Raw genomic sequence first — 24,489 nt, forward strand, 5'->3', positions numbered from 1 at the left:
CTAAGTGACGCTAGACACTACCGAGTGCAGACTTTGGAGAATTTGTCATATTGCAAACCGCCAGCACTGCCCATGAGGCAAGGCAAGGGATTCAGGGTTTACTTTAAGGGATGTGTGATATGCATGACAAGCTGTGCCTCGGCTTGAGACTGAAAGCAAGCAGGCTTGCAGGAAGACATGAATAAAGAAAATGATGGCTAGTGTTTATTTATTTATTTATTTATTTATTTATTTATTTATTTAAAACAGGGTTTGAGTTTTTCATGGTCAATTTTAATGCTACAGCAAGGAGTATCTGCTGTTCACACAGACTAGAATCTCCTCTTGTAGAAATCACCTCACTCTTTGTTGGTTGAGGTTTGCATTGTCTCTCCCGTTATCCATTTCCTATAATTGTGTAAAATATACAGACAAGGGCAGCCTCTGCTGGACAAAAAGAGTTTAGTCAATTATGAAAAAACAAAAAATTATGTATTCAGAAAACATTACTACATCCGAAATGCAACCAAAACATATGTTAACATTTATAAAAATCAAAACATGTAAAGATAGATATAAACGTTTTAGATTAACTGTTACCGCGCAAGAGTCATTGCAATAATAGCGATACCACCTTAAATCAAAAACTTTTGCTTGTGACGTACAATGGGTGTGATGAAACCTGACAGCGCAGCACTGGGAGGAAAGTCTTGCCATCATGGGAGGGACGAGGAAGTGAGGAAGTGGAGAAGCGAGACGGGTAAATAAAGTTCCAGGATTTACCGCAGATATCACCATGTCAGGTTAGTAGAGATTATTCAAATCCACTGTGTATTTTCGAGGAGCAAGTGCCTGTTGCGCGTAGAGGGGCCTGAGTTGTTATTAAAACTTGACCTTAAGTTCTAGTCCAGGCTAGAGCAAAGTCGTGTCATTATCTCATTAAACACAGTTGTGTCCATGTGTTTTCTACTTCTTTTGTAACTATGTAATTACATCTACTTTGCTTTAAACTTTAGTAGGACTACTTTGCATGCACAGAGCATTTGGAAATGAACTTTTATTGTTTATAGAATATAAAGCAGCGATAGTTTTCAAAGTCATTGTGTAGGCGCTGTAGCTAGTTAAGTCCTGTTGCATTGTTGCTGTACTATAAAAGACTGTCCTTTCGACGGAATGTATACAATTTGGACATGGAACTTTTCCCAGTTATGTGATACAGTACCATACCAAAGTGATACCGTACACTCTTCATCACCGCAAACGCTGTCAATATGTAATGTTACGTAACATTTCCATACAAATACAGTATATCATATTGATGTATTTGTTGTATTAATATTCCTGCCCCTTGTATTTTGAAACCAGCAGCCAGTATGATGAGTTGTGTTGGTAACTGTGAGTCACAGGGCGTTCTCTGTGGTCTGCAACACAAACATGCAACACTGTACACTTCAGCCTGTGTGTGCGCCTGCTATTAGCTACTATCAGTAGCTCCTTCAACATTGTTAGAACAGTGGACATTAACTTTCTGATAGTAATTTTAAAAAAAGAAAACTTCTTCATCAAGGTTATTTTGAGGAGACCTTCTTGGAGTGGGACCGAGTCCAGGTCGAATAGGTTTAATACAGTAATTGCAGTCAGAGAAAATGAAGTGAAGTGAGGGAGTGTAATCTCCAGTAATCGGGTAATTATAGAGTGTTTTGCATGATCATGTAAATTCAATCTTACATTAATCCCTTTAGTGCTTCTCATTATTCCAAGTGCTTAGCTTGTGATCTATACATTCAGCAGCAGGGCTGTTTAACATGGGCTTTGCTGACATGTTGTGGCAAGAAATACTGATACTGCTGCTGTTTCTGTTTTAAACTTTTTATGTACATCCAAAAAAAAAAAAAACCACTTAATTTTGTATAGTTTTGTGCACTGCGGTTATACCTCCTTATATATATATATATATATATATATATATATATATATATATATATATATATATATACTATTATTACTGTTTTTTTATGTCATTTCTAAGGAAGCAGCGATGTTTATGAAATATCTGCCTATTCCAAACTGAAGTGAAGAACACAAGCAGAGAACAAAAAAACAACTGCAGCTCCCTCACGCATTCTTTTCCTCAATGAGATAACATGCCTAAAATTGCTGACGGACAGGTGCCAATGTTGAGCAGATTAGAGTCAAATACAGCTCTATTCTATAGAATGTGAAATGTTTGCATGCTATTTTTATTATCAAATTAAATCACTGATTACAATGTTCCACGGAATACCTTTTTGAATACTTGTTTTCTAAAATTCATAAATTTAAAAAAAAAAAAGGTTTTCATTGTAACTCCTGTAGATGTTATTAAGCAACGTGTCTTGTGATTTTCAGACACTTACTGTGATCAGCTGGAGCAGGACAGTTGGTTCTTAAAGAATGACTACAGGCTGAGTGCGCAGCTGGTTGAAAAGCTTGTGCTGCAGCTGAACAGGATCCACCCCAATGTTTTAAGTGACAAAGAAGCACAGAAAGTAGGTAGCCCGTCAGACATTGCAGCGCTCATATCAAACTAACAAGTTTCTTTTTAGTGGACCTGAGTTTTGCAAACAGTTGGAAACTTCACAAAAACTTTGATCTTCTTTTTGAACAAAAAGCAATGTTTAACATCATCCCTTTTAAAAACAAACAAAAACAAAAATCTCAGGAGCCCAAGATTGTAAAACTGAAAAGAGTACAGCAAGAGGACAGTATCCCCTCTTTGGAATGTATTCGTTTTAAACACTTTGCAGAAAAGGGGTTGATAAGCCTGGGCAGTCTTATTTGGTCTGTGGTCTGATTCATAGCGACCCTGCACTGGTTTGTGAAGGCAAGGGTGTGCTTTTTGAGGAAGAGAGGCACAGTAAACAGCAGTGCTTATTTGGATAAGGAAAGTCTCTTAAACTGTTCATTGTTTGTAGTTCAGGGACGTGAAAGTACCAACAAAGACTAGGCTGGCAGACCTGTTGAGTACCTTAAAAGAGAAAGGAGAAGAGGCTTGTCATGAGTTCTACAGAGCTCTGCACATCCATGCTGAGCAACTTTATATCAGCCTGCCCAGCAGAAAGAGACAGAGAGGTAAGCCTAACTAACAACTAACAAACTGGGATAACTTTTTATTTTTGTGTTGTGCCAGATTTTTGGTATATGACATACTAAATTGGATGTGCAGAGCATTCAGATGTGACTTATACCCTACGCACGATCATCATGTTCGGAGATGAGATTGTGAATGAGGTAAATGGCTCACGTGGTTTCAGCGTGTTTTGGTCGTGCGTTATTTACGTACTGGAGTGTGAAAAGGGTATTTGAGAAACACTTGTTGTTTAGATACACCTGGTGGCTCCCTGCATAAGGTGCCACATTAATCCATTCTCATTGTAAGACGTGCATTGTCAAAATGTGAGAAACATGGATAAGCCTTCCATATGTAAAGCTTGCCAACTCTTATTATTATTAGTACGTAGATGTATGTAATCTGTTTTATAAGACATACAGTTATTTGATATATTTTTATGACTTTTGTCCTGTAAACAGCGACATCTTCTAAAGAATGCCTTTCCACATAGTGCCATAATTCTATCCATGAACGTTCCATTTTTAGGCATTCTCATTTGTGATGCGCTTTCAGCTCTGCAATTTAAAGTATAATCTAGCAGTAGCTATTAATGCTATGCTTAATAAGATCAAATAACTTAGCAACAGCACTTTAACATTGTGTAGTTGTGTGTTCTGCGTAGTGCAGCAGACCTAACCATATGCTGCTTTTGTTCCTAGACGCAACAGAACCCAATGGGACTAACATTCATCCAGACCCCAGGGAGAGATTTGTGCTAAATGAAAGGGGTAAATCAAAACATATAACCTTGAAGTTTGAGATCAGCATTTAAACTGTCTCTTTCTGGTTTGTATTTATAAAGCATGAGCAGGAGGACAGGTGCATGAGACTTCAGTGCTCTTTTAATACAGCCCTATATTTCTAAGAAATACTGCAATAATTTTTTTCTGTACTTCTTGGAATACTTAGACTGTGCAACATTGCATAACTGCAAGGGAGTTGTCAAGCCCATCAGCAATTTTAGGTCCAACTGGCGAACTGCATTGCATTGCTGACAGTTTTCTGAAAAAGCCAGGTTCTGATTCTTCTGCTGGCAATATGACTAGGCTGCACAGGTACATCTATTAAGATGTGTTTGCATGGGCATCTTTTTGTTTTGAAGGCATAAATGGAAGCTGAGTAAAAGTAAGTTTCAAACGGAAGGTTGACTTCTGTGTTAGCGGTCCATGGAAACTTCCACCAGAATTCACCTTAGAACCCAGCGCAGATGGTATTTCATTGTTGTGTTGAATTGCACGCTTCCTTTGGGTGTTCAGAGTGAGATTACCGTCACTTGAAATCACAAGCGCAGCACCCTTATTGTTCTCTGTGCCGCTGGCTCTTTTGCTGGCAATGCTTTCCCTGATGAAAGTCTCTTCCAGCAGCATAATGGCTTTTTATCTTCCAGGTCCAATGTTCTTCATCATCTGCTTTAGTGTTGTTGCTGGGCTGGCATTGTACTACTACAGTAATGAAGGTAATTGCCATCATTGTTTTATTTTTAGCCTTGTATATGTATTACAGTGCTCCCCCTTTGTAATGCTATTGTAAGGAGCAATAGTAACAAGGCTGTGCTATTAGTGTTCTGCATTATGGGTCAAATGGGAGCCACAGCCATGCCACTTTATAACTGTTTCCGGGTCACTGTATGTAAAACATTGAGGTTCTTCTATCTTGGATTTGAAGTTTTAACCTAAACTCGGGAGAAAAAGCCTTGCATACCTGACCTGTTTTATTAATTTACTGCTTTATAAAGAAACACAGTAATACATGTTTTAACATTTTAATTTTTTTTTTCTAACTTAGCAGTTTGATATATGTATGGATTCTGACTGGAGAACCATCATGTTTTGTTGTTGTTGTTTTTATCTTGTCTTAAATGGTAATTGGCAGCAGTGTGGAGTAGTGGTTAGGGCTCTGGACTCTTGACCGGAGGGTTGTGGGTTCAATCCCCAGTGGGGGACACTGCTGTTGTACCCTTGAGCAAGGTACTTTACCTAGATTGCTCCAGTAAAAACCCAACTGTATAAATGGGTAATTGTATATAAAAAAAATGTGATATCTGTATAATGTGAAATCTTGTAACAATTGTAAGTCGCCCTGGATAAGGGCGTCTGCTAAGAAATAAATAAATAATAATAATTGACAAAATCTTACTTATTTTTGTAGAGGATAAAGTTATTGGAGATGCCAAGAAGATACTAGGATTTACAGCAATTGGGCTCAGCAGACGAGCCAAAGCTATGTTAATATCCTACGCAGAGGACCAGTCAAAGAACCAGTAATGCTAGAAAGCAGCCCCTTGCATTTGCCAACATCAGTATGGAGTAAGCACAAGGCAAACCAGCATGCCATACCAAAGACTAGATGAAATGTGTGTACAACAGTAGAAAATGCACTGTTTTTAAGCATGTATGCAATTATATATGATTTAAATGATTTACTTTCAAAATATAGGACGACATCCTAAGCCTTATAACATATATTTTATTCTTACTGTAAGATTGAAAGTTTTGGACACTAATGCTTGTAGGATGGTTTTGTCCTTACTTTTCCAGGTACAGTGCCCTCCACTTAGCCCTTTGCTGAATAATTTGTTCATCAGGTTTTAACTGGATAGTAAACTCAAGCAACAGAGAACAATACGTCATCCTGGACATATTGAAGTCTGTAAATATATATTGTAGTTGCCTGAATTTAAGTTTATGAAGTCATATGTTAATAAACGTTTATTTGACCACTAGAGGCAGACATTTTCTTGGGTGAATACAGTACTTGGATTAACTTCTAATTGTTTTGTTGCATTGTCAAAACTTTCACAAAGAAAACCCTTTAACAAAGAGTGTAAAGGCAGCTGTGCCTGTAAAATACATGGTTAATCTTTTTGTCTTTGTGATGCTTTATAAAATATTTGTTTGAGATGAAAGCATTTATTTAAAAGAAAGAGTGTTTTAAAGTAAGTTTTATCAATTGTATAATTTTCCACTCATTAATTCTAGACTGTCGTTGCATAAACTGTTCTTTATGTAAGCAGGGCTGCCCCCTACAGTATAGACAGCCTGTATTTAAGCCTGCTTATGCTGTAGAAGTTCTTGTTGTTATGTGTTTATTTAGCAGACGCCTTTATCCAAGGCGACTTACAGAGACCAGGGTGTGTGAACTATGCATCAGCTGCAGAGTCACTTACAACAATGTCTCACCCGAAAGAGAAGGAGGACAAGGAGGTTAAGTGAGTTGCTCAGGGTCACACAGTGAGTGAGCCGGGATTTGAACCGGGGACCTCCTGGTTACAAGCCCTTTTCTTTAACCACATTTTTAAGACTCACCTGAGAGAGCAGAAACTAAAGTCTTTAAATATGAACTGTATACAGTATTTCTGAATAGGGTTGTTTGTCTTTTATACCACAGAAATCGGCCATTAGATACTGAAAATTAGTGGTGCTATTGATGTAATGATGTACATTATTGATTATTTTTGTAACGGTATTTTTCACTTTCCTATTAGACCCTTGAAATATTCCTCATTCTGTGCAGCAGCTTTGTGTGTATCAATGAATACAGGTGTTGTTTGTGTGTTTGTTTGTTTATACAACATTTGTATATAGGTTTTGACCAGAAGAGATCAATTGAACTCTCTTGTATTCATGTCTGTAAGATATCCAGCTTAATTTTGTCTTTTATATATATATATATATATATATATATATATATATATATATATATATATATATATATATATATATATATATATAATGAATAAACTGTTAAAGCTGAACTGATTGGTTGGTATTTATTACAACAAAGATTATTTGCATTCATATAATTAAATGTAACCCTAACCCTAATCCATGGCATTTATAAAAGTGGGTCCTATTTTATCATACTCGTAGCAAAACAACATCAGAAGCTTTACATTTTATTATACCATACATTTTCAATCTCTTTTTTGGGAACATTCAGAATGTGACATTGTGTCCATCTCGCCGTCTGTGAACACGATGGACAGAACACCATAAACTTATTTATAGTATTGCTAGGCGGGCATGCATTGGTGAGACTGATGGAGTGCGTGAATATTTTGTTATATGTGTTCTTTGCCCATTCAGAATTCTGAGCCCGCAGTTAAACTGCCTCCACAGCATCCCTTTACAGAAAAAACATTGATCAGAATGCAGCACTTCATTACCGAAGCCTCGCTATTGCACTGTAGGTGCTGAATACAGATTTTCATGGTAAGATCCATTAATCACCCCTCACTGGCTTGGAAAAGCTTTCCTGTCTTCTTTATTTCAGTTTAGAAATTCCTGAAAAGAACTGACTCTTGGTTAGCCAGTTGTGATGCATGCTCTTTTCTCAATCTCCTCAATGATGCTGCTGTCTGTGACTCAGCTGCCCAAGGCCCCAGGAGATTTTATTATTTATTTTCGTTTAGTTCAGGACAATCGTGCAGAGCATGTTTTATTTTAAGGCTTGTTTTGATTAAGTACGGTCTTAAAATAACTTTCTTATATAAGAAGTGCTTGATGAAATGAACAGGATGTGTATTTGCCTGGATTGGAACAGGCTTCGTATTAGAATTATGGAAGGGTTACACTATTTACATTATTTAAACTCTGATAGTATATCACATTTACCTAGTTTGCATGACACCCATAGTGCTTATACAGTAGCACACATAATGAAATACAGTACTAGTACCTGAAATGTTTTTCTAGAAACTCAAATACAGACTACAGAAGATTTGAGTTACACTGACTTCATTAAAACATACCTGCATTTTGAGCTTTAATAGCTACAGCTATGCTAAACCCCTATGGTACTGGATTCAAAACACAGCTGAGTTTTGTCACTAACAGGATACAGTCTAAAGATGCTGTAATGTAATCGCACATTATAATCATGATGAGCATCTGTTGAAGGGACTGGAAAGCAGTTTGGAGGGGCATAGGTCATAGCACTCTACTGTAATGCGTTGTTGTACATTCAATTGAAGCATCAACGTGTGGAAATGTGTTGCATGGTGTCATCTCTATGGAGCAGCTAGCCCCTGTGTTGTTGCTATTGTATTTTTAATTCATGTTGCTTTAACCTTGGATATGTTAAGGTGGATTAGCTGTACGGTCTCCATAACAAGAGCAGCGCCCAGTCCTGATCAATAGCAAACTGGAGCTGCCAGAGAATGAGTTCAGTTGTGGTCTCCGGGTTTCTCAGTGGTTTGTTAAATCACATATTTACAGCACTGGATTCTTTTTTTGTATGAAAGGAATATATATATATATATATATATATATATATATATATATATATATATATATGCTGTAGCAGAGAACTGATAAAGTCCCCATCCCCAGGAGCCCATTGGAACCGAAGGAACAGGGTTTAATCAACTGTGTTAATTTTGGGCATGAGTTGCACTTCGAGGAATGGTCATTAACTATTCTTGTGTTGTAAAGTTTTGCTTCGGCAAAGTAATCAAGGATCCACAATAAGATTTCCAACATTTTGCTTCGTTTAGGCTAAAACCAACCAAGCAGTGGTTTGCGTAACTGGCATTCGCTGGAAGGTCACAGGTTCATATTAGCCACTGCAGTCTAAAGAAAGAAACTTGGATAAACTTGGTTTGTTCAGCTTTTAATGCTGCCTGATGGCAGGGAACCTCTGTTAAAGAAAAAAGACAAAACACAGCAAGAAGATAATATATATATATTAATTTTGTTTAATAAAACTTAACAAAATTTGATTACATTAATAACAAAAAGTGCATTATTGCCAAGTGGGCCAACCTTTTAATATAAATGTAAATGAGGCTCAAATAAAGCATTTTTAGCCAAGGCATGTGACATATTTAGTTATTAGTTTAGAATAACAGAACGGGTTATACTACTGTTAATACTATCCTAAGCTATGTGTTGGGTGTCTCTTATTGTATCCTCTCTTGCAGTGGGGGTGAGAGGACCACAAAGCGAAGCTGATTTGTTCTGTCTGCAGAATACAGTAGGCGATTCCCTTTTTGTTGCTGATTGCATATATAGCAATGTATGGACATCTCTATGCAGAGATTGATGCCTGCCATAACAGAATAGCACATCATTCGACCAATTCCAAATGTACATAATTTCCTCTGTTGCGTCACTTGTGACTCAGCCTGTATCCATTAATATCGTACACACAAACATCCAGACAGAAAGCCAGTCTAAGCTTAAGACGATTAATACTTAAAACCACAAAGGGATTTTGTAAACAAGGGAGAGAACTGTTTTTTCCTGAATGAATAAACAGAAGGGGGTCTATTTTACTCTGAAAAATGCCAGCACACTGGGTGAACAAGTGCCAGCAGCAGCTTTTCATAAACTGTATATTGTTGGTAGTACATACTGCACATACAGTACAAAGCAAGGGTCTGCAGAAAAATCGTATAAATACTATTGCTAGATTCTCCACTTTTAAAATGTTTTATCCATCTTCTTGTGGTTTCTTGAAACAAGTCACATTTTCTGCACACTTTATTTTTCAAGATGCATTTTATTTAATTTTTTTGTTATATGCATTCTTACACTTTGCAGCTTTTTTTTTTTTTAGATTGTTCTGAAGGGAGATATTTTCTGCGTTGTTGTATTCCTGAATAACGTAAAAGATTAAAAGACAGTTGAATAAAAATGAAGTCACATGCTAAAACTCTTTAGATCTGTGAGGACCATATTCATGCCTTTCTCTGCATTATACCGAGTAATAAAAAGTCCACATGCTTATATCATTGCTATTGTAGGAATGGAATGTGAGAGACTGATGCACACAGGGATTCTGACATCTTATTGTCTAGTAGGTACTGGTGACACGAAGTACAAATCAATATAAACATTTTATAATCTCACACTAGCAATAAAAACAGATTATGTGGTATTTTTTAAGTTTAAAAAATTATGCATTTCATTAAACAGAAACAGTACCAAACCTGGTATTTTACTTAGTTTAAAAAACATTTAAAACAATGCCAGCATTTAGATCTGTCACCGTTTAAAATGAATCAAATAGACCCTATTATAATAAAACATTAAATAATATACAAATAAAATCTACTTTACATAAAAAGAACATGTATTATCACTGTGACACATATAATACTATTCACTAACATATCGGAAATTAAATTTAAAATTAACTTTGATTAAAAAACAAACATTAATGCCCAAGATTCGGGTGACCAACCCCTTTCTTGGTTTCTTTCTTTCACAGAAAATCTAAATTCCTGTAATATTGCTATTCACTTTATGTACAGATCCACAGTATAGCAAGGGAAAGCATTGCTTTAAAAAAAAAAAAAAAGGTGTAGGAAATACGAAACAATTGGTAGAAAAAGCTTAGTTAAGGCATGTACATTATTTTGTAAATAACAGATTTATATAAAGCAGTTTATCAGTCGAGGCCCTAGAGGGAGCCCTTGCTCCAAAACAACCCTCCCAAGAGAAGGTCTGTAAACTCACAACAGAAACTGAAATGTTGTCACCATGGTCTGGGCTCCTGCTGGAATGAAATGATAAAATGGCCATTGATGAAGGTCTATTTGATGAAGCTGAAATTGATGCCGATGAATACTGTAATGTTCCTAATTAAAAACCCATTCCCCCACTAAACACCCAGTTTAGATCAGGATACCCGATGACCTCAGCGTAGTGCCAGTAAGTGCTTTGTTTGGATAATGTTGTAGACCCCACTACCCATGCATTGTAGTCAAACTTTATACTACTACTAACCCCTTTAGCGTTTTAAGAAAATACTGTTTCTATATACCATTTTTTTTCAATTTGAATGAAGAATATACAAATGATATATAAATTACTCCTATAAAATCTTGACCTTAAAAAAAAAGGACGTGGATGGGGTAGCAGAGTGTATTTGCAATACAAGGAATATATCTAGTACAGTAGTTAAGCCTAGGCTCTTTTCAGACACTTTACACAATTAATGATGGAGAATAATCGCAACGAGTCACATTACAGCAATTAAAAATGTATTACAATGTGTCCTCCCCTGATGTGATAAAAACAGGGTTTTGTGAAACAATGACTTTACAAAGCATATTGCTGTAACTTGGTAGATTTCATTGGGGTCTAAAAGTCCAAAGACCCTGTAAAGAAGGAAGGAGCCTATGAGGTGTGACTGCTGATAAATCAAGGCTTTTGGGCTGTGTTCCGTGTTCTGTGTTCTGTTTCCTTCGTAAACCAAACCTCTTCTCAGGGCCCGCTGTGCTGATGAATCTGAGTTGTGTTTATCATCTCTCTGTAGTCCCGGGTTGCTGAATGAAGATACCAGGGAGCGCTGGAATATATTTAAAAGGGAGTGAATTGAGGAATCCATCAATCGCGTTGTTTTCCTTGAATCGCAACACTGCTTCAGAGACCTACTGTTTATAGCTGTTGTGAATCAAAGTCCAATTAATGAACAAAGACTTTCATTGCTAAGCTTATTGCCTTTTGTACCCCCTTGTTGAGAACAGGAATCCTATTTGACTATAAATGAAGAAAACACTTAAGTCCAGATTTTCCCCTTATGATGTCATAATATATATGAGGTTGTAGTTTTTGAAGTGTTATTGTGTATTGTGTTCTGCGGAATGCTGGCAAACTAAAAATACTTCAACCAAGCCTTAATAAGTCAGACAGTGCAGCGAGACATTTAAAATGAAAACAGGAATGATGAGCAACACATATTATACATGATAATTAATAAAGTGAACTGTCCCCACAAGAGGGACAGACTGAAATCATTGAAAGTACTAAATACCAAAGCAAACAACAGCAGTGATAAAGATCTCTGATGCTTGCCATTTAACGCAGTGTTAGTGTTAAATAACTGCATACAGTACAGTGCCCTAAGCTGCTGGGTCACTTTATATTTTTTGTGTTAATTTATGGGCAGACTGAAATTGTAGATCACTTATATACCTGTTTAAGGTACCCCATGAGAATACTTCCAATAAAGAGGCTGCAAAACGCACTGAATGCTCTCAGATTTCCTATTTCGCTCTGGGGTCTGTCCAGTACAGAAGAGACTAAACTACATTCTGAGCAGTGTCACCACGCTGCACTCTCTGTGGATAGACTGTCTGTGTGGGTTGTAGAGTACAATGTGGGTATGTGGGGGCGTGTGGTCCAGTATCATGCTTTTTCCACAGTAGCTAACAGATCAAATCAGTGCTCTGAAAAGCAGTTTGTGAAAATACAGGATTAAAAAAAACAAAAACACACAATGCCAACGTGACATAGTGTTTCACAAAAGTCTTAGTAATATTGAAACACACATTCCAAGATGATTTTGAAACTGTACCTTTGAAAATGGAAGACATGCAGGTTCTCGGTTTCCAGTCTATTGCTTCAGGTTTTGTGGGACTGATTTCTGAACTCCAAACGCTGTGATGAAGATATTCACAACCACAATGATAAATACCAGCCCGGTCGCAATATTATTGAGAAGGTCCAGCCGGGCTTGCCTATTTTCATCATTCAGGTCGTATTTTACTATAGAAAATAAACAAAAACTGGCAGTATTACATAGTGGCTTGTTGAAAGTTTAGCTGTGTTATATAAAGGCTGCAGATCCATCAATACACACCAAGCTGTTTTTATTTCAATCAGAAAATGATTACTCTGAATGTAAAGTTAGCCTTTGCACTCCTGGACTTTGTTCCAACCCTGTTCTAAATTGTTTAACTGAACCAAGCAAACCTCCATCCAGACCCTGAAGTACTTACTGATCTGATGTTACCTGTTAAACCTGGACTGGAGTAATGGCCCTCCAGGACTGGGATTGGACACCCCTGAGCTAAACAGTTTATAAACTTGATTTTTCAGTTTCTAAGCCTGAGTTAATAAGTGGCTTCTGTACATCACAAAAACCCCACCTGGATTAAGAGAGTTCAAGAGTTTTGGGATGTATCTCCACCACAGTTCAGATCATTAAAATAGACCACATTAGTAGCATCAGTCTGTTATACCAACACCAGCTGCTGTACCTGGTAACAGAATAAGCTTGCAAAAAGTAGACCACAGTCTCATGCAGTTCACAACACAGTTTCATTATTAATACTGAGTTGTCCAAAATGCTGTGATTTTCCCCATGTAGTAGTGTGCGTCAGCAATGGCAAACAGCAATCCCAACATTTGAAAATGCAATATATTCCTTATGCTTGGCCTAGCCCGAGGGGACAGAAATGTAGGCCATTCAAGACATGCGTGGCTGTACAGACAGCTGAGGTGAAGCAGCAGTTGGAGATTTCATATGCAGCACAGACTCATGGCTCACATAAAATTACTCTTGACAATCCAGGAGGAAGAAGGAAGGCTAATGGAAAAATACTCTGTGGAAAACAACACAGTAATCATCTGACGCATTTCACACTGTTTTTACAAGCAGTGCAAAGGGCTTACCCATTAACAGTATTGTTAGCAACTGCTATTGGCGATTTAATGAATTCATTATCGGTTTCGGAAATTAAAGAAAAACACACTGGTCTGCCTGTAATAAAGACTGAACATTTTCCAATCACTTGCTGTGTGCAGTGCCCTTCCCTGCTGACTGTAGCTCATGTTGAGCTGCTTGTTTTAGATTCCTCCATTGTTTTCTGTGCTTGAGAGTCCCTTTCAGAGGAAATATATCACAATGTCATTCACCTGCCCCACAGTTGAACCAGGATGGCACAACTGGTGCTAAGGGGAATTCTAAATGGAAAAGGACTCTCTCTGTCTAGCCAAGCAAGCCTGGGAGACTCTAAGGGCTGCAGCCAACATGAGAAGACTGTAGTGTTGTACTGTTTCCAGTGCTTAACCATGCTTTGTCATGTCTTACCAGGCTTTGCTATATTTCTCTGTCCTTTACCATGCACTACACTTTTGCAACACTTTACAACTATGCTTATACCGTATACCCAAGTAAAATGAAGAGATCTGAAACCATTTGCTCTGTAAATGGAAAACAGACCCACACTCAGTTTGGAATATGGCATCTGTGAGTGAATGCACTGAAAAGTGGTCTCGCTCTCCAGGCACTCACCGATGACTATTAGCAGCACCCCGACAACGACTTGCAGTATGAGGGATATGCTGATGAGGACCACGATCGGGACGTAGAAGCTGAAGGAGGGCCCCTGCTCCACCACGGCTTTCAGCTGGGAGGCATTGGCCATGAGCAGCGCAATGTCCAGCATGCTCTCCGCAGCGCTCTTCTTGTTGGCATAGTGATTCATGTTGAACGGGGCATTTCTCCTGCTGCGACGATAGGATGAGGACTGCAACAGCGAGGAAGGAAGAGACAAAGATTTCAATTGGGACTAAGTGTTGACTAAGTCTGTCACAGCTATAAAATCTTTGATTAATGTGATTGGATTCATGTGCTTGCTAACAGGAAATGCTGTAGTTGGATTTATTACTGTGTGTTAATTAAGCACCTTGTTAAATTGGAAAGAGATCTTCTATGAAATACAATAAGCTATTATTATTGTGGATAAAAAAATAATGATGTTTTATACTTGGACAGTTACCATCATGTTTATTACTGGCGGTCCATTTGCTCAAGTAAAACCGTTTTAATGTGTGTCCTCTTTGATAACATGCTAAACGCAAACATTTCTAGTTTAATTTTACATTGGAAGTTTTGTAAACGCGCATTTAAACTCTTTCATGGATACTGCTGTATAAACTGTTGGCTTTGGAATTGTGTTTTTTGTTTGTGTCTCAGCTTTGGGACAAGTTGAAAGTTAAACAGTGAAGCCCAACTATGAAACTGTTGTAAAGTGTTTGTTTTTTCACCTTAGTATAATAACTTGGGAGTCCAGTCAGGTAGATAGCTACATACTCTATGCAGGCAAGAGCTGCTGGAGATGAAAAGCAGACAGAAAACCACTAAAGCACCTTGTAGAGTTCTTTTTGAAATGCCCTCTACACTTTAACAAGTTTGTGCATTAGTACTGTATGAGCAGTTGCGCTGCAAGTACAATTGCATGTCTGACAAAGGCTGATAGGACATGACTCATAACTGGCACTCGGCTCGGGCTGCATTATTATTTGTTTATTTAGCAGACGCCTTTATCCAAGGCGACTTACAGAGACTCGGGTGTGTGAACTATGCATCAGCTGCAGAGTCACTTACAATTACGTCTCACCCGAAAGACGGAGCACAAGGAGGTTAAGTGACTTGCTCAGGGTCACACAATGAGTCAGTGGCTGAGCCGGGATTTGAACCGGGGACCTTCTGGTTACAAGCCCTTTTCTTTAACCACTGGACCACACAGCCTCCTATTTATTCTAGTTTAACATAATGCAAAAGTTTTATTTCCATCCTCTAGCCTTTGAAAGTAAATCGTTCACATGCAAATTTCTGCTGTGCTGGACAATACGAAAGCAGACTCATTAATACAAGGCCAAAGGCTGTATTAGGAAAGCAATTTCCTGTTTATCTTTACACTGTATATCTCAGGGTTTTAGTGCTTTCATGCTTTGTTTGTCATTCAACCCTTCAGCATGAATTACACAAATTCCACTATGCAAAACCACCACAAGAGTCAGGAAAACTCATGCGATTGAAAGAACAATATTTACTAAAGCTGAAGACAAGATAATGCTACGTTATACATATTTCCATCTTCGGCCTCGCCCTTTAAGGTACCCCTACCCATAATTTAGTTTGCTGATAGTGGAGAGGCTGACTGTAGGGAAGCCATGGGCAGGGGGCAGGATAGCTGCCCTCCCCCCCATATTTCATGTTTCCTGTTTTGTTTATATAATTTCAAGGCATTTTTGAATACTGTAAATAACCTAATTGCAGGCATCTTGCCACGGGGCTTATATAACAGGACATGTCTTACAGTTTTTGGCTTGGGTGAAAAGATAAATCAGTCAGGGGGCTATCTACCTCTATCTACCTCTGTTGGGCTGGGAACAACTGTGTCAATGATGTGTACAGGGTAGGCAGTGCCAGTGAGACTGCCTATTTATAGACACCAGTTTCACTTCAAGATTGTGTTGATCTCCATGCTTTCCACATTCCCATTTAAAGGTGATGCAATAATGTGCTTTTTAAAATCCTCTTTACTCTCGTGCAAGCTTACTGTGTTCCTCCTTGAGATAAAATAAACAGTGGTCCGGTATACTATCGGGGTGTGATTGCAGTTCTTGGGGAAGATAGTTACAACGGCTCCTGTAATGTAAATCTGTTCAAACGTATTACCACCCTGAGGGAGAGTGCTGTTCTTGGTAAAACAAAAAAGCTTGTCAATAAGTTTAAACCCTGATCAAACAAAAGGTGGCCATCTTGAATTGTATTTCAAAAAGAATGTAACCTGGAGGGGATTTGTGTTAAATATTTCAATTGTTTATGAGTCACAGCAGATAGATCAGGCTGCAAGGGGGCTTCCCAGTAAATTAGCATCTGGAGAGGCCTTGTGTAATAGGCAGACGGGGTGAGATCATGATATCCTCCTCCTCAAAACTCTTGAAACATTAACTGACTCAGGGAGACCAGGATTCTGATGAACCCCTCCTCCCGCTCCAAATATTCAACATTGCACTTGTACTGTATCTTCCCCAGTCACAACTAATCAGCGATTTTAACTGATGTATTTTACTTGTAATGAATTTTAACATCATCATCATCATCATCATCATCATCATCATCATCATCATCATCATCATCATCATCATCATCATCATCATCATCATCATCATCATCATCATCATCATCATAATAATAATAATAATAATCCAGAGTTCAGCTTCGGAACTTTCCATCCATTTTTCATTTAGTTTAAAAAAACATTGATGTTGTTAAATAGAGTTTTGTGAACACTGTTTTAATATACACTATTTTACTGCATTTAATCCTGTACTTAAGAGTACTGTAATCTGTCACAAGTGTTATTTAATCTGTAGTATTTTGTATTTAATTATATCCTGCTGTAACTATCACTGACACTGTTATCTGCTCTGTTATTGAATTGTATTTTGTCATACTTGTACTTGCTAGAACCAAAGTCATTGTATTTTATCTTGCTCTTAATTGTATTAATACTTGTACTGTGATTCTTGAAATGTATTTTTGTTTAAGACTGTAAGTCGCCCTGGATAAGGGCGTCTGCTAAGAAATAAATAAAAATAATAATAATAATAATAATAATAATAATAATAATAATAATAATAATAATAATAAGGATTTAATGATGTTTATACCTCTCAAATTGCATGTCTACAATGTGGGGATGTAAGAGATACTGTACCACAAAGAGCCAGTGTGATGTTTCCTGCTGTACTTCCACTAGAGTGTTGCAGGGGGGCAGGTTAATGGTTACACTTACACTTCTGACTTTACAAAGTGACCAAGGAGTAAAATGCCAGCATACTAAAAAAAAAAAAAGGGAAGACAAACAAAAGCTGCAACTTTTCCCTGTTTAGGAAAAAATGTGATTTCCTTTCAGCCCATGAAGTGAAAGTAATTATTGCAGAAGTGGTGATTTTATGAAATTGCATCATAATGTATTTTGCTTCATAGTGACCTCTGATGCCTACCGTAAACAAGCTGATGTGTTAGTGAAATCCTACAGTGGTTTAACTGCAGATCGCCTGTTGATCATTTCAGATACAGTAGAGATAGACAGATATATATATATATATATATATATATATATATATATATATATATATATATATATATATATACTGTATATATATACTGTGTATATATATATATATATATATATATATATATATATATATATATTTATGGTGTAGATAGAAAGGTAGACATTTACAGTAGACTGGTAGGTACAGTATATAAAGAAGATAGAAACTGTTTTACACAACTAAAATGTTACCATAATATACAAACATTGGCCTGTTTATAGGACTACAGACAACAGCACAAGATGAAGTCATTTCTACCAACAGAAAGCCATTTAAAAGCTCTATTGATCTTTTATCGACTCAGTCTGGGATGACATACTGTATGCAATGACACATTACGGTTGCCTTTATTGAACTTCAAGGCAGTTTCCTTACAAGTACTAACAGCCACCAACAGGCTCCTTTTGATGACAGCTTTTGCATACTGTAGCATATTAGTCTGCTTTTCTGCAGTGGTTCCTAATTGAGTTAGGGCTCTCTGCACCATCAGCATGACAGTCTCTCTCCATCCTCCCAGCCCTTTGTGGACACACTGTTCTGACTGTTAAACTGGGTACTTGTCAGCATAAACTCTGATGCTGATTCTGAGTTCCACAATTATATGGATATATATATATATATATATATATATATATATATATATATATATATATATATATATATATATATATAAAATGATGTGTGGTACAGTTTTTTTAGCTTCAAGACAGTGCCAATACATAGTGTACAATACACTATTTGTATCAGCATAGTTTATTTCAAGTCTTTAACCAGTCCATCTAGTGCACACAATGCAGCACTATCATAGACGTATCCTTTGATATGGAAGAAATCATTCAATAATAAGTGGCTTGACTTGCAGTATTGCAAAAATAATAGCAACATAACCTGCAGCTCCCTCTGCTACAACACCTTCATGTAAAAAGGTGCTTTAGAAACAGACTTCTCTATAATGTGGGTAAACTGTTGCATGTGTGGTTGTGGGAAGAAGGAGCCTGTTCCACAGACAGATAATCATGTTTGAACTCTTCTAGTACAAACTGCAGAGACAGTGAAAACAAACAGCACCCTCAACTCAATCTTAGTTTTAAATTTGCAAAACAACAAGGCTAGTTTAGAGGCAACACTCATTGATAATTCACCTTCAGTATCAATTGCAGAAAATATATCCAGTCTAGTAAACAGTCATCTGAGACTACTTAAGAACCGGAACATCATGTTGACACCAATTAGATCACTTTCCCAGTGCACTTAACCTTTTCAGGAGCTGTAGTCTATGCACTGACTGATGAACCTTTGAAGTCTCTACAGATACAGTAAAGAGAGACTTCTGTATTGTAAGCTTTCACTCATCAAGGTTCTGACTGCATAAATCAATACAGCAATACTTCATGTTTATTTGTTAAAATGGTTGGATGTCATTTCTGCTCCTGTGGTGGTTAACAATGGGGATTGTGCAATCCTCCATCGCCATTGCTGTTAAATTGACTGACAATGATACAGATCATTAGAAAGTCAGAAAGAAATTAATTTGCACTGCAGTGAATATGAGCGGATACTGTTAATGTATTAAACATCTCCAGGTCTGGAGGTTCTGTATGACTGAATCAGAATGTAATATGTTGTTTTGGGATTGATTTTAAAAGTGCTGTTTCTGCACACTTCTGGGTTATACTGTAACCAACAGGCCCTCTTCTTCCCGTACTGCAAAGTTCAACTGGACTTGTGGAATGCGTTTGCACATATTTTACAAAGTGTTTTAGTGGGAAGCTACAGTAGGTCAGTCCTTGAACAGGCGTTATCTCTAACACACAGTATGGATGGCTTTATTGAGAAGAGTAAAAAGTGATACCCATCACAAAATGAACAAATATCTGATTAACAACTAGCTTCCATTTGATTGTTCTATGTTTACTGTACGGCAGCTATTGTGTTTGTCAACTTGGGCAACCAGTAATGCAAAGCATAGTTTACCAAAACAGTGGACAATTTCTATTGCATTTGCGATCAGCTAGCCGTTGTGATCCAGCACTCTGCTGATCTATTATTTTGTTTTCTCTGCAGCCCGAGTCACCTCTTGCGTTATCGTCAAATTAAGAATCCTTTTTTTTGTTGTTGCTCTTAGTACTGCCAAAATTGGAGCATTCTACTTTGAAGAGAATAATGTTAATCTCTGTGCTAAAACCTAATCAACAGACTGTGCCCCTCCTCAGCACCCCCCTCCCCCCCTCCCCCTGGTAATTACATTCCACCTCTACATTATCCCACCCACCACCCCAAACTCAAAAAGAAACTGTTTTTATAAGGACACTCCACCCTGCCTCTTATTCATTCCGGAAGACATTGCATTTCATTTTTAACTCAAATTCCATCTGACAGGCACTCGCATACAGTGGCAGAGCTGCATGATTTTAAATGGAAAGCCCCTGAAAGGCAGCAATCCTGACGTCTGTAGTCATTAGAATTGGAGAATGTGAAAATCTGCTGTTTTACCACACAGCTGACTCGTGTGTGATTTCTGGCACAATGTCATGAAATGAACATCATTTCTAATGCAGTCCTTTCTCCTAATACAGTACATCCATAAACTGCTCTTTTTTCCTACCCCATGCAAATTATACATACAAAAATCTGATTTTTACAACACGAAATGGATACAACTAGGATACAGTAGGTACAGTATTCTTGCATTCCATCATTATTAATATTTTCTTTTTCAGTTAAAAAAGGGAAAACAACTTTCCTTTAAAATATTGTATTTAGTTCCTTAAAAGCCCCCCATGTTAGCCATATGTATAACACAACTCCTTGAAACAAAGTGACAGAAACACCACAGACCACGGCCTCAATTCAGGGGAATGCTGTATTAAGAGGCCGCATTTTTCAACTTTAAAGAGACTAGACTGTATGCTAAAATGAGTTTTCAAACGTATTTATTTAAAAGTCCATTCATAAATATATCTAGCTTCTACGTTCTGCTTAAGAATCTTGCATTCTTTTCTCATTAAATTCCTTTGTTCCAAGCGCTGAAATCCATGTTCAACATAAGCCCAAAACTTAACTCCTAGTGGACTGGCTTTGTGTGAATCCAGCATGCCCAACCAACAGGTGCTGAGTTGTATAGGTCTATTGTTCCCATTGACATCAAAGGACAGTTAATGGAACTCAACATGAATGAAATTATACCACACCTGCTTTTGTATTAATTCATTGTACTCGTTTATTTAAATTAATTTCTGGTAAAGATGATCTAATAAAAACAGCTTTTACTTTATGTTCCAAAATGTATATTCAGTTTTATACTGAAATGTATCAAGCAGCAACACACTCGGTACACCAATTGAACTTATGCTAAAAGTTTACCAAGGTAGGTTTGCAGTGTAATCTTGCAGTTTCCCTATGCCTTCCCTGTGGTTTTACTATGCATTTACCATCGTTTACCACACCTACAGTATCTGGGCTTTAAAATGCTTGCCTATGCATTGCCACACTTTCACTATGCTGCATTACACTACTATCCTTTTACTATGGTAAACCTTTATAACAGTGTACATGACAAACTATTACTTACCAGTATTTGGGTTTTAGACCCAAAGAACAGCTTAATACTGTACTTAGCAAATGAAAATATATGCTATTTGACTTGTCAATGTGAACATCAATCTACAAACCATGAACCTAACTACCGTCTTGTACATTTACAAAACGATACAACTCTGTGCACTAACCCTAATAATGCTACATTGAGATAAAAGAGAACTGTATACAGCAAGCATCACACACTGCTCTGGGTATTGACAACTAAAAAACAGAATCGAAATGGAATCTTCTGAGATGATGCAAGAATTTATAGTAACGTCTGTAAAAGTGAGATGTTCCAGTGGCAGGTGACAGCTCAGTGCTTTGGCACCGAACCTGCAGCATGTTGTTTTAAGGACAAGAGTAATTTAACGGCACTTATTATCCAGGGTGTAATGATTCATTGTGCATCAATGATTCAAGACACTTTCTTTACATGATAGATTGTATCGTAATACAGGTATGTACAGCTTGTGTCGTGATACAAAAAGCACAGCATAGCTCGTTGTGGTTCACCAGATATTTCTTGAATAAAGAATACGTGCGTTTTAAAGTTGAATACTCTCCCATTGTTAAACATTTGATCAATGTATCAACAAAGCAGTGCCATCAGGACTATCACATGTTTTGTTCTTTTGAAGCTTGATCAAGCCCTGCAAGAAGCATCAGGATCTTTTTTTTTTTTTTTTTTTCTCGCAAGTGTAGTAAAAAGTACTGTAGACTATAAAATATTTATATAATTGTGTGTTATTGTATACAATATGGGCTATGGTTCCTGATGAAATTAGACATTTGATAAATGTTGTGGAACAGTAATAACTTGTACATCACTATTCAATTTCTTCTACTTTTAAAAATCCACTGTTCTCTGATGTCATACTCATAGTGTTCTTTGGAAGAGGGCGGTATTTGCAGGTCACATGACACAGTAAAGAACTTTTGGGGAACTTCATAACGAAGCTGCAACTTCCTCCTGACAATGGATTGTTAGTCTTTTCATAATGTGTCACATACCAATAAAACAAATCACTATTTTTGAGTATTTGTTCCATTTCATATCATAAACTTGGAATTGTTTACTATGGTGAGTTTAAAAAAAAAGTCCATAACCAATATATATATATATTATATATATATATATATATATATATTAGCTCAAAGAGCCAGCTGCCCAACTATATATATCTATATGTCATTTTCAGGTATATTCATCATATCAGTGAAATGGGGCAAATATGTAAATACAAATAAATTCCATACACCTGTTTTTTTTAGCTTTACACACACATATTATTACTATCATCACACAACGGGAAATCATATAGCACTTCCGGGAAACCAGATTATATTATAACCAGGCAAATGTGTTTCAGTTACTATGGCAACACCAGAAGCTGATAAATAAATAAGTAAATGCATACATACTGTTTTCAAAAGTAGACAAACCCAACCAAAATAGTAAACACGAGTTTGGTATTGAAAGATAACAAGTAGACCAGCCACCGGCATCTAGGCGCCGCATACTTTCATTTCACAAAACAGATCTGGCGAATTCTGGTTCATCATGACTATGAATTCAACAATATATCTTAAAAGTATACCAACAATTCACATTCGATCTGAAACATAAACTACAATGTAAACAAATAGGCATTGTTATGTTTTAACAAAGGTTCAGAATTCTGCATTCCGTTCAATTAAGATGGCTCTTAAATTTAGGTTTAAATAGGTAATGGGTTATATAATTGATGCTTCTTACCTCATGGTCGGCAGGACCCGCGCCAGCGACACCGTTCAGTTCGATGTTTTCACGATCCATTCTGTACAGAAGAACGCAGTAAAGCAAGTGTGCTTTTAATGAATGTCGCTTTCAAACGCTACGTACTACAGTAGAGAAACAAAAGTTTGGCGTCTTCCGTTTGGGGGCGTTATGGGCTGGACAATGCAGCTCATATTATTGCATCCGAAAGAAAGAAAATGTAGCGAGTTCCAGGTTTTTCAACGCATGATAATAATCGCTATGCCGCTTTGTTAAGTGTAGTTTGTTTTTAAAACGTTGTGTCCCGTTTCAGTCATTTACTGTAGTTCATCATTCAGTAAAAAAGCAAAACAAAAAAAGACTGCCCTCTTAAGGGGGAAAATGACATTGCACTGTTTAGACTGTATCAGTTATATTGCTGTAACTATATCACTGCAGCCTAGCAGTTTCTACTCCGTTTTTCATGTAAAATGCTACCAGTAACACAAACCCCATTTGGTGCTTGTTTTGCTTCCGTGGACTACAGGAGAGTTTACAGAGGGTAGGTGTGACCTCCTGCTGCTGCAGATTGGTATTCACAGAGTGACAGGGGGCTTCAAGGAGGAAGGACATGCACTGAAGTGTCGCGGAAGACATATCTCGACAGGAATGTGATACAGACTCGACTGGAATGTGATACAGACTCGACTGGAATGTGATACAGTCTCGACTGGAATTATTGTTGTTTATTTATTATTATTATTATTATTATTATTATTATTATTATTATTATTATTATTATTATTATTATTATTTGTTTATGGAGCAGACTAAGGCGACTTACAGAGACTAAGGTGTGTGAACTATGCATCAGCTGCAGAGTCACTTACAACTACGTCTCACCCGAAAGACGGAGCAGGAGGTTAAGTGACTTGCTCAGGGTCACACAATGAGTCAGTGGCTGAGGTGGGATTTGAACCGGGGACCTCCTGGTTACAAGCCCTTTTCTTTAACCACTGGACCACACAGCCTCCTGTGACATGCGACACAGGTACCATATTTAGTGTGATGACATAATATCCTCAATATGTACCTGCAAAGCAGACAAATACCTTATAGCAGTAAGTTACTATGACTATTGAGATGGTCCTAATACAAGCCGTTATTTACTGAGGTGCATTCACAATGTTACTACGATATTCTCCCATCTACTGTACATTTGCAGTGTTCATTATTTATGATTGCCTTCTAAAAATAGGATTTGCGAGCGTCATAAATGAACAGCAGAATCCAAAATAGTACGTGTAGCGTTTTGAAAAGGCCCGTTTCCAGTATTTATGTTTTTAGTGTAAGCTAATACAAATGTAAAAAAAAAAACAAAAAAAAACTATATTTAA

General features: G+C 37.2%; 2 protein-coding genes across 4 annotated transcripts; one reads left to right on the plus strand and one right to left on the minus strand.

The window, feature by feature from the left end:
* The first annotated feature begins 629 nt into the window (after window positions 1-629).
* On the plus strand, window positions 630-5,852 carry LOC131697694 (caspase recruitment domain-containing protein 19-like). 3 transcript variants are annotated; one of them, XM_058988427.1, is made up of 6 exons: window positions 631-739; window positions 2,368-2,507; window positions 2,934-3,090; window positions 3,790-3,858; window positions 4,518-4,586; window positions 5,279-5,852. In XM_058988427.1, the coding sequence occupies exons 1-6, from the start codon at window positions 646-648 to the stop codon at window positions 5,392-5,394; spliced, it is 645 nt and encodes a 214-aa protein (XP_058844410.1). In that variant the 5' UTR covers window positions 631-645; the 3' UTR covers window positions 5,395-5,852. The 3 variants fall into 3 exon arrangements, with proteins under 3 accessions (XP_058844411.1, XP_058844410.1, XP_058844412.1); XM_058988429.1 differs by having other exon boundaries at window positions 663-782; XM_058988428.1 differs by lacking the exon at window positions 3,790-3,858 and having other exon boundaries at window positions 630-739.
* Window positions 5,853-8,767: 2,915 nt separating this feature from the next.
* LOC117963431 (ninjurin-1-like) lies at window positions 8,768-23,589 on the minus strand. Its single transcript, XM_058988430.1, has 4 exons — window positions 23,114-23,589; window positions 14,156-14,390; window positions 12,434-12,624; window positions 8,768-11,425 (listed from the first exon to the last, which is right to left on the minus strand). Exons 1-3 carry the CDS (start codon window positions 23,171-23,173, stop codon window positions 12,473-12,475), a joined length of 447 nt encoding a protein of 148 aa, XP_058844413.1. The 5' UTR covers window positions 23,174-23,589; the 3' UTR covers window positions 8,768-11,425; window positions 12,434-12,472.
* Between the last annotated feature and the right edge of the window lie 900 nt (window positions 23,590-24,489).

This window comes from Acipenser ruthenus, chromosome 16 (assembly GCF_902713425.1).
Source record: "Acipenser ruthenus chromosome 16, fAciRut3.2 maternal haplotype, whole genome shotgun sequence".
In the NCBI taxonomy this organism is placed as follows: Eukaryota; Metazoa; Chordata; class Actinopteri; order Acipenseriformes; family Acipenseridae; genus Acipenser; species Acipenser ruthenus.

Bases quoted from the DNA above. Each gene is read 5' to 3' on its own strand.
- LOC131697694 (XM_058988427.1), top strand. From the start codon at position 646: ATGGGTGTGATGAAACCTGACAGCGCAGCACTGGGAGGAAAGTCTTGC. The intron at 3,091-3,789 runs GTAAGCCTAACT...TTTTGTTCCTAG, and splicing joins CAGCAGAAAGAGACAGAGAG to ACGCAACAGAACCCAATGGG. The intron at 3,859-4,517 runs GTAAATCAAAAC...TTTATCTTCCAG, and splicing joins ATTTGTGCTAAATGAAAGGG to GTCCAATGTTCTTCATCATC.
- LOC117963431 (XM_058988430.1), bottom strand. From the start codon at position 23,173: ATGGATCGTGAAAACATCGAACTGAACGGTGTCGCTGGCGCGGGTCCT. The intron at 14,391-23,113 runs GTAAGAAGCATC...TCGCTGTTGCAG, and splicing joins CGGGTCCTGCCGACCATGAG to TCCTCATCCTATCGTCGCAG. The intron at 12,625-14,155 runs GTGAGTGCCTGG...TATTTTCTATAG, and splicing joins GGTGCTGCTAATAGTCATCG to TAAAATACGACCTGAATGAT.